This window comes from Triplophysa dalaica, chromosome 1 (assembly GCF_015846415.1).
Source record: "Triplophysa dalaica isolate WHDGS20190420 chromosome 1, ASM1584641v1, whole genome shotgun sequence".
Classification (NCBI taxonomy): domain Eukaryota; kingdom Metazoa; phylum Chordata; class Actinopteri; order Cypriniformes; family Nemacheilidae; genus Triplophysa; species Triplophysa dalaica.
The window spans coordinates 22,452,539-22,466,603 of record NC_079542.1 but is presented as its reverse complement, the minus strand read 5'-3'; the positions used below and the strand labels follow the sequence as shown (position 1 = coordinate 22,466,603).

Below are 14,065 nucleotides of genomic sequence, written 5' to 3'. Positions count from 1 at the left end.
TTTTCATCATTAACATTGTTTCAGTTTAACAATTTATAAGAATTTTGTTGGTGGATTTATCTATGCCATGAATAATTAATGCTTTTAAAATAACAATATGTGGCTGTAAAATAATAACAGCTTAATAATTAATTGGAAGAAAAGATAAACAGTGTAGAATAAACAGGCTACGAGATAGACGGCACACAAAGCTCCTCCAGCTTCTGTCTCTCTCGCACAAGCACGTGCACTATAACCCATTTTTCACAAGGAAAAAGCTGTTTGTTTCTGCAGATAATGACACCAAAATCGTCTTGGGTGCGTAAAGTTTATGCTAATGAATATCTTCAATAGAAGGGAGTGTTGAATATGGAATAGATGAAGAATGTATTCCATCGGATCTCTGTTTGATATGTTTGTGTACTGGATGCTGGATTCGGCTCATTCCCATGAACTCTGTCTTCTAAGGTAAAGCTGAGCAGGTTATGTGAGCAGGACAAGATCCTTCAAGAGCTGGAGGACAGAATACGCACACTCAAAGAGGACAAGGTTTGTAATATAACTAAACAAAAAACCTTATTATAACTTTACATATATTCATGTATGCTTCAAAAGGCAAAAATGGCAAGGAAAAACTTGATATATAATTTATTAACAATATATTATTAATAATATAACGATAATAAAACAATATTGTAACAATACATTATAAAGAATAAAATAATTATGTGTGTAACCGACGCTTTAGAGTTGATTTTGTTTCATTTTTCGTTATCTTTAACTTTCTCTCACTCTCACCCTGTCTAGGACAAACTAGAGTCAGTTCTGGACATTTCCCATCAGCAGATGGAGCAGTATCAGGACCAGCCCGCCCATGCAGAGAAGATAGCCTACCAACAGAAGCTTCTGCGGGAGGACGTGGTGCACATCAGAGCGGACATCTCACAGGTGTCCACGGTGAAGACATTATACCACACTTAAACCAAATCCCACTCAAAATCAATGTGCTTCTAAAATAACGGATCGACTTTGTGTGGAATAGGAGATGGAGAACGCTTGGGCAGAGTACAGCCAGTTGGAAAGAGATGTAGATAGATTGAGATCAGCTCTTCAAGAACAGATGAACCACAGTGCTGTGTCTCAGGTCAGTATACCGGTGGAGATATAAGGGAGAAGAATTGCTATTAATTGAGAATGTTAGAGTTTCTAGAAAAGGGAAACGTTTGAGCACAGTGTGATATGTTAAGGAGATCTCTTCTAAATTTCAGTGGAGACAAACATGAGAGAATTTAAAGAGAATGTCTCAGGAGAAACATGTAAGAAGCAGGAGACTTAACCTTATGTCTCAGTTTCATGTTCACTTGATCTAATTTCTGTCTAGGAGAAAGATGTGAGATAAAAAGAAGATCTCTTGTTTGTATCCTTTCCTCTGGGATGTCAGCCTTCTTTTCTTTTCAGTATGCACCTCTCAGTCTGGTAATTGATAGAGAAAGAAAAAAAGTCACGAGGAGCTGCTGTTTCTGGAGTAAAGATCTAATGTCAGTTTTTGATCAGCATGATAGAGTCGTAAGAACAAGGCATGCAGTATCTCACATTATTGATTAGTCAAGTGTTTGTGAGAGAGCGCACACAGATACTGTCAATAAATGATGGCTTGTTCTACAAACAAGAGAAAATCCCCTTTTTTCTTTTTGGAATATAAAATTGCCTTTTAGAAAATTAAAAGACAAGCCTAAGGGTCATCATGTTTTTTAACAATATTAATGATAAACAGCTGCATATGTTGTATTCTATTTAAATCAATTCTTCTGTTTAGCAGAGTTTTGCCTTTTTGTTGTTGTGTACTCTTGACTGGTTATAACACTAAATACAGTCACTGCAAATATATCAGTGTACAGAAATCTTAAAGGGATAGTTCACCAAAAAATAAAAAATTCTGTCATCATTTACTCATCCTCGAGTTTTCCCAAATCTGTCTACATTTCTTTGATCTGATGAACACAGAGAAAGAAATTCGGATGAATGCTTCTAAACAAACAATTCTTGGCCAGTATTGAGTTACATAGTAATTTTTTGGGGAACTTTCCCTTTAAGAGAAATCAGTTATAAAGATTGTTGGGTTCTAGTCCTGAACCACATAATGTAATTTAGTATTTTTGATCCATGGATTCCCTCCTGGATTTCCTATGGGATTTTATAATGATGGTTCCCTTTCTGTCGGTCTCTCGACGTTGTGTCGAACCTACAGATGGGGTTCGGCTTGAGAACCTATCAACTTCTTACTAGTTTAGAAAAGGAGAATGATATTGGTGAATGAAATTTGCATGCCGCACTGCCTCTCCCCAACGCTCGCGGATAGATTGTTGGTACCTTGGGTTTGAGCGCCCGCCCCCAGTGCCTTGTTTCCCGGAAGTGCATGAGCATGTTATGGCATCCCAGACCAGACCTCTGGAACCTCCATGTCTGGCTCTTGGACGGGACGAGGTGACCCTGAGTGGCCTACCACCTGCGGTGGTTGAGTCGATCACTAAGGCCAGGACCCTTACCTCCTCAGCCCAAAGGTGAATAAATGCAGCACGTTGTCTCCCTTTTATACCCGGATATCCGGGGGCAGAGCCCGGTATGCAAATTCCATTCGCCAATTTCATTGGCCTTTTCTAAACTAGTCTGAAGTTGATAGGTTCTCTATATGAACCCCATCTGTCGGTTTTACACAAAGCCTCGTTCCCTCCATCAGGGAACTGAGGTTACATCTGTAAAAATGACGTTTAAGATTAAGTAAAATAAAGTCTAAGGTTAAAATCAGTTAAGACTTTCAAGTGTGTTCATGCAGTCAAATTGCGCCTCAAACAGAAACTTGTTGCCTATCCGGTTGTTAATTTGCCTGTGTAATCCAAAAGTGTGGCTACATACTTACAGGTTGTCATCCGTTGACATCATTGATAATAATAAAATATTAATGTGTTTAGTTTATAGACTGTGTATCATTATACCTGTATCACTATACAGCAAGAGAAATCTCAGTTGAGGAAAGAGCTGTGGAGGATTGAGGACGTGCTCGCAGGCCTGAGTTCCAGCAAAGCAAACTACAAAGTCACCATTGACTCAGTGCGGAATCCAGGTGAGAGCGGGCCTCTGCCTGCCACCACCCCCATACACTGGAACACGGGCCGAGGTACTGAGGTCAAAGAAATACCACCATCTCCACCACTCTGCGTCCAGGTCTTACTAATAGATAATCATGCATGTGTGTTTTCTGTATGTCATATCAAAATGTGGGATGGGTGCGTGACCCAGAGTGGAAACTCGTGCCTTCAGCGTCATTGTCCGCAGTGCCTTCTCTCTCTGCAAGCCCTTCCATGGGAGAGCTGAAAGCCAGGCAGCACAGCCCCCACCTCAGCCCGGTGCAGTCTTCCCAACAAGGACTTCACAAGCCAAAATGGGTGATTAATTGAAAATGATCTACTGTAATTCATTTTGATGGTGACACATTTGGAATGTTTAAGAGCATTTTCTGGTGGGGGTGTACTATCCCATTAAGGTTAAAGCTTTAACCAAATAATAATTTACCTTAAGCCCTAGCATCTTTGTATATATAGATGGAGTTTACATTTTTTTACAGCCTGAAGAAGATGCTCCACCAAGACCCCCCCTCCCTCACCTCTACAGTCCTGATGAACATCCCCCAGCTGTGCCACCTCTCCCCAAAGAGACCTCTGTCATCCGACACACATCAGTACGTGGCCTGAAACGCCAGTCCGACGAGCGGAAACGCGACCGTGAGATTGGGCAGTATACCAATGGAGATCATAAGGTTTGTGCCATTTGAGGGCGCCCAGTCAGAGTCTGTTTTGCCTATTATGTGCTGTAACACTATTTCATGTGGGACACTAGGTCGAGCTACGGCCTTTCCTCAGTGAACCTGAGCTGCTAGGAGTTGGTGGACAAATGGGAGGCTTGAGCCGGGATAGTGGCTACCAAACCCTGCCAAACATAGGTACACATACAGACCCAGACCAATATATGACAACTAAAATCAGACGTTTAGTTATATTTAATATACTTCTGATTGACTGATATGAGCTGTTTTCATATTGATGAGAAATATCATTCAGCAAGCAAGTTACTCAATATAATACTCAAATGTATTTCTAATTTCGTGCAATGTTTGCTAGGTTTGGCTGGCTCATCTTCAAGACTAAACCAGTCAACAAACATTTCATCATATGTCACTCTCAGAAGAGGAGTCACCACCACAAGCTTGAAGGTAGGATGCACTGAAAGTGTTGCTCCGTAGTAAGGCAGAGGAAAATGAAGGCAGCGTCATCGCAAGTTGATTAGATGCAGCACCCGGTGCAAACCGCTGAGCCTGAGAAATATAAAACATTGCGCGTGAACAACTGTGAACTGTGAACGCCCTCAGGGCTGTGAACGCCCTCTCTCCACCCTGTTGGGTTCATGCAAAAATATTTACAGCACACAGTTCAAAAAGGGCTTTGCTCAGCCTTTCTTTCTTTTCGTCAAAGATAACAAATAATGTACAAAAGAAAATATGACAGTAATGTTTATAATGAAATTATAAAATAATGTAATGTCAGATGTACCTTATCACAAAATAAACAACTCTATGTTGGTAAGAATCTTGCATCACCCTAATGGCACGTTTACAAGATGAAAAGCGTATCAGTTTCACGTATATACGACAATGCTGTCAAATCATTCAACTTTAACACAGATCATTGAAAACAACTAAAATCACTTAAAACTACCAGGCCATTAGTTGGCGATGTCACTTTGTAAATAAACACTACATGCCTTTAAGTTTCCGATAATGACCAGCTCACTGTATATTATGACTCTCACTCATGTATCTAACTCCCACAACTATCTACAAGTTTTAAAATAATGTTTAAAAATGTTAGAAGGAGAGTGTGGAATGAGACGACAGACACAATAACAGTCATTGAATAAATATTTGACTGCAGAATTACATTCTGACATTTAGAATTAGGGGCCGGAGTCACAAAACAGTTCTAGGAAGAAAATTCTTCTCAACTGCCATATTTTTTCCTAAATTCCAATTTGCGAAAAATGTTAGGAATGTTATGTATTCCTTAAAAACTTGATCTTAGGAAAAGAAGAAGAATTCATATTCTCGAAACAAAAGCTGTCATGAATATCTTATTAAAATGAAGGTAATACGTTTAATACATTAATACATGGTAATTTATATACATGTAAATACAGTATATAAGAATATGAGGCGCTTAATAAAGTTTATTGTATATGAACATGTAGTTACCACACAAGCAGCGAGTGTAATTGTGACAAACGATGTCATTTATTCACATACTTAAAAAAAAGGTACAATGCAATACAATACAATGTAAGTCGCTTTGGATAAAAGCGTTTGCCAAATACATAAATGTAAACATTATTCTTACGAAATAAATGTTCTTAAAGGCCCCGTTTTTTCCCCGTTTTGTGTTTTTTTGGGTGTTTAACAATGGATGTTATGGAATTGTACAATGAGCAATTGGAAAGAGAAACATTTGGATATCAAAAATGGACAGGTTTGAATTGCATTAAGTTTTGATTCTTTCGGATGTACGAATACAAACCACGCCTGAATTAAACTTGTATATCTAACAGTTACAGACTATTTAAAATGGCATGAGTGCCAACATATAACCAGACATTTAGATACATTTATAGGACAGGACAGTTTAATCACATAAGTTCCTATTGACAGAGAAGTTTCTCTGGTTAGCCTCACCAATGCTTTGAACCTTAAAATATCCCACAAGGTAGCCAAAAGGTTATCAAGACTATCAGTGAGAAAACAAAAACCTACAACCAGACATCTGCAGCCAGGTTTTGCTAAGGTCTTTTTATGAATAATCAAGAAACCAGGACAAAAACGAGTGTGGGGGAGTTTATTGTTTTGCTCTCAATGATCCAGTCCCTACACATTTTTTTCTACTATGGCAAGGGAAATGACACCAGACCGGTTGGGTCAGAACGGTTATATTATCACTAATAACAGAAGATTTAATTTTGTCCTTTTTATATTGGACCCGAGTTGGATAATAAAACAAGCAGATTGACTATGAGACTGCAAGCAGGACTTCAAAGGACGTTTCATAGAAGTGTTTCAGACACAACCACAAAATCAGTGTATTACACAGAACAGCTTTAAAAGCCGATGTTAAAGTCATGGAAGCTGTTATTTGAGCGTTGGTTATCTTACAATGTGTGTAGCTGAATTCTTATTACCAGCTGTAGGACTGTGAAGAAAGTAAAAGTAGTTTAGCACGCAGCTCAGTTAATTGTTTACAATCTCTGATAACCAAACACCACTCCAGCGGCTCTTCTTTGAGGAAGGTCTCGCCCCTTTTTTGGCGTATTCCTTTCGGCGGAGGTTATTAAAAGCACTCGAAATAGTGACATCATGTACCCGGGAAGTAGAGGGCTATAGTCAATTCCAGCCGATGTCTGTAGTCCTTGAAAAGTGAATTCTGTTAAAGACAATATCTCGCTTTGCATTGAACTTTGATCTTTATCCTTTTACAGGTATTTTTTATGCTGTAATAGCAATATTACACACTAACTAAAGTTTAAAAAATGTGATCGCGGGGAATGGCCGCTTCAAGAAAATATTTGAGAACTTTTCAAGAATTGTAATCACACTTAGGAACATTCTTAGGAACTTCCTAGAATTTATCTAAAGAACAATCTTATATTTTGTCTTAAGAACAGTTTCGTGGATCCAGCCCCAGGGTTTCTAGAGATCCTTGTAAAACAAAACAAAACAAAAACATTTCATGACATTAAAGACCAATACACAAGTTTTTCCGGAAAAGTTTACTTCTGTCCATCCTTTCTCTTTCAGTCTCTTCTCTTTTTCCTTCTCCCTTCAAATCCCATTACAACTGATATGCTTTCCTCACTCTCTTTCTCCTCGCTTCTCTGTGGTGATGTTTTATCATTATTAACACATCCAATGATGTCTCTTAGGAGAGACCAAAGAGTGCCTTGGAGCGTCTCTACTCCGGGGAGCCTGCGCAGCAGCGTGGTCGCATGAGTGCCGAGGAGCAGCTGGCAAGAATGAAGCGTCACCAAAAGGCTCTGGTACGGGAGCGTAAGAGAACGCTCAGCCACGGCGAGCGCCAGGCCTCCTCATCTCGCACCTCTTCCGTCTCCAGGCCGGTGTCTGCTGACCTGGGATCAGTACGTTAGAGCATAATGACACATGCCATCCTCCTGAGAGGACTCACGCCTTGACATAAACATACATTCAGCTATTTACACTGTTTTGAAAGAGAACTGTAAGGTTTTGGCGTGATCGCGCTCAGCATTTTACTTAATAGTGTCTGCAGGTTAGTGGGTATGTGAGAAGAGTTGTGGAAGAAGGGAGAGAGTCGGTCTCTAGGATAAGAAAAGACAAGTGATGCTATATGCCAATGAAAGATGAAGATAAATGTGTTTAGAAGACTGATAATGAAAGTTGCATTGAGCTTCTTATTCACGAGTGTAATAAGATTCTTATTTAGTTGAAACTGATGGTAATGGTATTAAATCATGGAAAATGGATGTCAAGGGAGTATCTCCCATGTGTAGTGAGTCAACACTGTGTCTTTTTACCTGGGGGCTTTTCATTAAGAGTCTGTATGCCCAAGGCAACACTAATATCAGAATGCTCCTTTAACCTCTTACACGTTAACCCAATGCTCCAGATTTGAGTTAAAGGTAAGCTAGTGGTCTCATAAGAATATCTGAATCACAAGCTCTCAAGCCTTTTAGCTGTCCATCACTCATCTGTAATGATTTTCGTGTAGCTACAGGCTGACATTCCTAGACGCTGTTGTGCTTACCTCACTTATTTATTTTTTAGCTTTTTTCACAAATTTCACCTGATTTTGCTGCCATAACTCACTTTCTAATCACCTAAGTCATTAAAAACCTGCTAAATTAAATTACTTTCTTTTTAGCCACGCAATGCATTTTTTTACACAGAATGGAGAGGTGATTTTATGTCTTTGGTGTCATTGTTTTAGTGTGTTTTTTTTAATACATTTTATTGACATTTTAAAAAATGTGACTTAACCTCACCTTACATTCATCTTTTATTAAGCCCTTTAATGGTGTTATCATTTTACATTATGTTCTACCAGTTTGTATTAGCATGTACAGCATGCATTTTGAATAGGCGGATAGAAGCATGTTTGAATGAAGTAAATAAGTGAGCGCTGTGGCAAATATATATGTATGTGCCTGCCTCTTGCCATCCTTGCAGTACTTACTGAGCATGTTTTTTTAATCACTTGTACAGTAATAGCAGTATAACAGCAAATATAGCGTAAAAGGAAAATCAGTTTATCAGCCTCGCTTTCCTTTATTTTTTTTATGTAGATGTTTGCACACAAGAAAATAAACACATTGCTAGTAAAAAGTAATACAGGGTCATTCGTCTTTTTCTGTGTACTGTGAAAGTGAAACTAAAAATTATTTCCAGACACACTGGTTTATTTTGTGGAGTAAGCACAATGAAGCCTTGGAATGAAGCATGTATATGATCTTGCAGATAGAGCTTTTTATTGCATGATTCTTGGAGTGATGTAAATTACGGTTTGAGAGCTTGAAGACACATGACAAACAATTACTCCACTTCACTGTACATTACACCGAAGTGTAGGATCATATGGTATGTTTTTTTTTTTAGGGCTACACTCATTTTGGGTTTCATTTCACTTGAAAACACCGAGATCATTTTAGCCACGTCACAAAACGTCGGCGGCCATTCACTCATCTTTTGGGCTGAGGAACTTGAGAGACATCTCTCGGCTGCTGCAGCGGATCGGTTCCCCTTCAGTTGGTCTTGATGTTATGTTGTGAGACAGACAGGGGACATATCTTAACACGCCAAGGCATTGTGCCCCATCACAACCTCAATAGTAGCGACACTGACTAGACTAGCAAGTCACAAGTGAGCGGTATTGCGAGACGAAACCTTCCAGTTGGATCAGTACTTGGTAACCTACTGAGAGGCTACTACCGACGGCCCTCACGGACGGTGGCGTCCATCTCTATTAGCAAATCGCCGCCCGGGGCCATAAAGAACACTGGGGAAACACTGCTCTCCTCATTGAAGAGTGTGCTATGGAGGCCACATCCTACCATAAGGGAAGGTTACGTGTGGAGACACCAACATGGTCTCACCAGTGGGGAGATCAACATGCGAAAAACTGCACCAGCCCGAGTAGGGGGTACAGGATCCAGGCGGGGTAACCCATCGGAGGGGAGCTCTCAGGTTCGCCAACAGGGGAACCAAGAGTGAGGAATTCAACATACGGGTCAACCTTGCAGGGAAGTCACTGCGTATGGGGCAACATTCCGAGTATAGGTGTCCACTTGAGCAGGGATGACTCTACCAGTACTGGACTTGGTTCTAATAGACCGCTCCGCCTGGCCCGTTACCACAATTGACAATGCTTAGTGATGGATGAAATGCCTGTACTTTACCCTAAGGGGGGAAGTAGGGAGTCTAGAATTGCCCGGGGAGGGTTAGAAGGCCCTTTCACAGGCGTACGCCCAACCCAGTTGCCGGCCTCACACGCCGGTGGCGTCTAGGACATGGGCTGACACTGGTTCCACACAGAGGTTGTCAAACCTCACAATGGAACTGGGCATAGCCCAACCCAGAGCACTATATATGGCTGCCAGAGAGGGGCCCTGCAGCAGTGCCCACGAGGAGGTCATACCCTGGGTTGGAGTGGGCTCTCACTGCAAGCGGGCACGGGCGATCTTGGGACTGGTATGCCAAAGTAATGGTATCCACAATCCAGTGCGCCAATTTCTGTTTGGAGACCTCCCACACCTGGGGCTGTCCCCCAAAACAGACAAAAAGCTGCTCAGAGCTTCTAAGGCTCTGCGTGCGGTCCAAGTAGAGGCGCAGTGCAACAGAATTTGGTGACCAGGTCATGTTGACCGAGGGACTTACCCTCCACAAGATCGCGGCAATAATAGCTACATATATTTTAGTGTGGATGGGGAGAGGTTGCTTAAGAAAATCGCCTAAGAAAGCAGATGGGGTAGTGGCCACGCTCACAAAGAACGTAGCCAGCCAAAGAAGCAACACCTTAATTGCCATGTTCTCGCATGCAGAACATGCCCGATCGACAAACCACGACATGCTGGCAGCTGCAAGAAATTAGCTCTTTTAGATCTGTAGCTCGCTGCTAAGACGCCCAGGGGAAGACCTCACCAAGAGGGAGAAATCCGCTGCACCACGTTGTACATCCAGCAGTCTTGAAGATAATCTCGAAGAGAGAAGCGCTGTACATATGTGTCAAGCAGGTTCCGAAGAGCAAAGGTTCCTTTTATACCCGTATTTACGGGGCGGGGACTGGCGTGCGGGTGACATTAGCCAAGCCCCTTGGTCTTTTAAATTCCTCTCGGAGATGATAGGTTCTCAAGATCAAACCCCATTTTGTCTCTTAACGTCGAGAGACCCACTGAAGGGGAATCTCATTTAACAGAATATGTATTGATGCAGACATTAATCAATTGCATTGGTTCATGGGAATTTTTAAAGAAATCTTCGACACTTTTAAAATGTTGAATTTGAATCCATAGATATAAAATATTTCATATTTAAATGCTCATATGGATGTTTTACCTAGAGATCATTTACATTTTTAAAGGTCCATTATATACAATTTTGCATCATCTAGTGGTGAGGTTGTGGAATACAACCAACGGCTCACTCAATTCCTCCCTTTCCAAGCACTGTGGCTGACACATAACTATGAGGTCACTTCTTTGCCGAAGAAGATAACGAATTTACGAAACGCGTTCTGTAGAGAAGATTATGCATTTAGGGCTACTGTAGAAACAACATGGAGAATTCCATGCAAGGGGACCCTGCGCTGTATGTAGATAGAAATAGCTCATTCTAAATTATTAAAAACATAACAGTTCATTATGTAAGGACTTTATAGACCTCTGAAGTTATGTATGTTATATTCCATTTCTGTCAATAGATCCTCTGAAAAAAAATCAAACATTGGGCCTTTCAAAAAATATTCAAATTGATTACAATTTGTATTCAAGTCATTTTTTTTCATTGACCCCAAAACAAACGGTGATTCTTAATGATCAGGGCTGCGTTTCCCGATAACGTTGTCTCTAAGCGCGCTACGACGACTCAAGGCACACCTTAACTCAAGATATACCTTTTCTAGGCGTTTTCCCTGAACTATACCTTTTGAGGTTAATAGGTAAACCTTCTTAAGTGCGACGTTAGCAGATGCTGTCCATGATGGTGGTGCTGAATAGGTTGATATGGATCCCTCGAGAATCGATTGTTCGCTCTACCTTGCTTTATAGAGTGGGTACAGTATTGAGAAACAATGTTTATTATAAAGAAACACTTTAGAAACAGTGGAAATTGCATTTATCAGGGCTCACTGAAATAGTATAAATAAAGAAAGAAATATGTGTGTGTATGTAATTATAATCTTGCAATTGTCCGATCCCACCCCCTCACAGGCTTCACTTGTTTTTGGAAGGGTCATTTATATTCTCATAGTTTGCAATCGTGTGTTCATGTTCTCCACGATCTGTGTCGATTCACATTATTGGCTTAAATCGCTCATTCGTGTAAGGGGATAAGTCCATCCAGAATGCCAATTACTCGCGGGACACCCGCAATTGCATGTTCTCTAATAAAATTGTGCAAATAACTGGCACCGCGGACGGCGTCGTCTTTGATTTTCACTTCCCGAAGTGTATTAAACCTGATTATTTTAAAACAAACTTTAAGTAAAAATATAAATTTAACACTAAATTGAATTTTATATGAAATTATCATATAAAATTTTATATGTGAAATTAAAATGCGATGTATAAAAGCTTTTTGCATAGCGATATGAACCATCAAAAGCGATAGAAGGTATAGCTAAGTGCGGTCCAGACCAACCTTAAGAAAGGATGACTTACAGAAGGTATTCTTAACTAAGAAGGTTTCGGGAAACCCAGCCCTGAACATTCAACATTATTATACCATTTCAGACACATGAGTTCTAAGATGGTTATGTGTGTGAGGTGAAGATTAGCTCTGTGTGTCTGTGTGTCACAGTGGAGGAGAGAGCAGGACTTTAATTTGCAGCTGCTGGAGCGAGCAGTACAGGGTGAGGAGAGACCGGCCGAGCACAAAGAGAGACAGCGCTCTCACTCAGATGAATGGCTCACTATGAGCAGCACACCCATGAGAGAGCTGGACCTGGAGCCTCTGGACTACCAGCTGGACCTCAGTAAAGAGGTACAGTAATGTTTCTGTTGTCGCTCCCTCTGCATCTCATTCAGAAGATGCCTACAATGTCTAATAAACTTTAAATTTGGATTAAGTGTTTGGAAGGTTATGATATCCTTTCTTCAAACATTTGTAGATTAATGTGAGAATGAACATGAACATTTAAGGATTTATTAAGATTATTGAAACTGAGTTAAAAAGATAAATGAGTGTCACCTCCTCTAAGATAAATAAACTGCTCTTGACTTTATAGTGCTGTCAAACAATTAATTGCGACAAATTGCATCTATAATAAAAGTTTGTGTTCACATAATATATGTCTTTGTACTGTGCATATTCATTAAAACACACATAAACATGCACGTATACATTTATAGGAAATATTTACATGTGTTTTTTTATTTTTTATTTTTTTATATATATATTTTTTTTATACATTTTATAATTAAATCAGATTAAAACTACAAAACCAAGCTCGGAACAATATTACAAATAAGAGATTAAGGCCTGTATGTATCAAGCTTCTAAGAATTACTCACAATAACACTTCTAAGAATTGACTTAAGAGTGAAAAAAATCTTGGCTCCAAGCTTCGGTTAAAAGTTAGCTATAAAGCATCTCACTCATAATTTAAGTGATGTTCTGGACTAAATCTTAAGTGTCAGGCTTAGAACACTTTGCTTTGCCCCAAACGGGATTTTGGATGACGACATTGGCAAGGACCAATCACCGAATAGATTTCCTTGTTTAAGAATATTCTCCAAAACATTCAGGTTAAATGGTGATATTCCTAAAAGGAGTTTATATTCAACACACATATGACAAAAAAGACTTCTTAAGAGAATCCACTATGATATGGACAACCGGTGCTGAAATTAGTTTTTTGCTTTAGTCGAGTAGTTTTACTTTAAATACAATTTTATTTTAGGAATAAATCTTTTCTTACATGTGAAATTACACATGCCATTGAGAACAATAGAGCAAAACAAGAACACCCAAAAATAATGCAAATCCATTGGAATAGATGATAACAAGATAATCCATAGCAATACAGCGTAACGAAAATGCACAACAGTACTGATGATTTATAGAGCATAACTCGAATACGCACATCATTAATGACATGATGTTTTTTATCCTGCGCACAAAGTTTGTTAAATGTATACATCAGATAATGAAAAATTATGTGTAGAAGTTGTTTCATTAATTAATGCCTTTCGGAAATTAATACTATAATGAAGTGCCGCCCGAAATCTCGCCTATGCAAGGGAGTACCGAATTTATGTGTGTATAATCTGGAATGATACGGTTCCACAAGCCCCTAGTGGTAACTCCTAAGCACTTGAGAGACCTTTCGAGCTGTCTTAAATAATTGGGAGAGTAAGAGTGATCTTAAGCTTTAAGAAATTTGATAACTAGCCTTTGTACTTAAGTTTGGAAGTAGGAGGAAATATCATGAATTCTCAGCACTTAAAACTAAAATGGCACTTTTAAAAGCTTAATAAATACGGGCCCAGATGTTCAATCGACTACTTGACGATCGTCACTCAACCCTTGTTAAGACAATAGATGGATGTTACTCATTGTTTCCTTTCATCTCCTGTATAGCTGTCCAGACCACAAAAGGTGACTATCCCTGAGCGCTATGTGGACCAGGAACTAGAAGAGCCTCTGAGCCCACAGGAGATGGAGGCCCGGCACCGAAAAGTGGAGCGTATCAAGAGCATACTGGCTAAATCCAGGTACTGAGAGCATCCTAAAGCGCTATTGTCT

At 39.8% G+C, this 14,065-nt stretch overlaps 1 protein-coding gene across 11 annotated transcripts in view; it reads left to right on the top strand.

The window, feature by feature from the left end:
- The window catches only part of plekha7b (pleckstrin homology domain containing, family A member 7b), a 106,956-nt gene that overhangs the window by 87,596 nt on the left and 5,295 nt on the right, over positions 1-14,065 (top strand). For 8 of the 11 annotated variants that reach the window (XM_056734068.1, XM_056733509.1, XM_056733909.1 and 5 more), the window contains 11 exons: positions 448-528; positions 787-936; positions 1,022-1,123; positions 2,989-3,154; positions 3,277-3,422; positions 3,602-3,793; positions 3,874-3,976; positions 4,155-4,246; positions 6,997-7,209; positions 12,119-12,301; positions 13,901-14,034. In XM_056734068.1, the coding sequence (XP_056590046.1) occupies positions 448-528; positions 787-936; positions 1,022-1,123; positions 2,989-3,154; positions 3,277-3,422; positions 3,602-3,793; positions 3,874-3,976; positions 4,155-4,246; positions 6,997-7,209; positions 12,119-12,301; positions 13,901-14,034 (1,562 nt within the window). The other 3 variants (XM_056733352.1, XM_056733587.1, XM_056733991.1) reach the window with 3 other exon arrangements.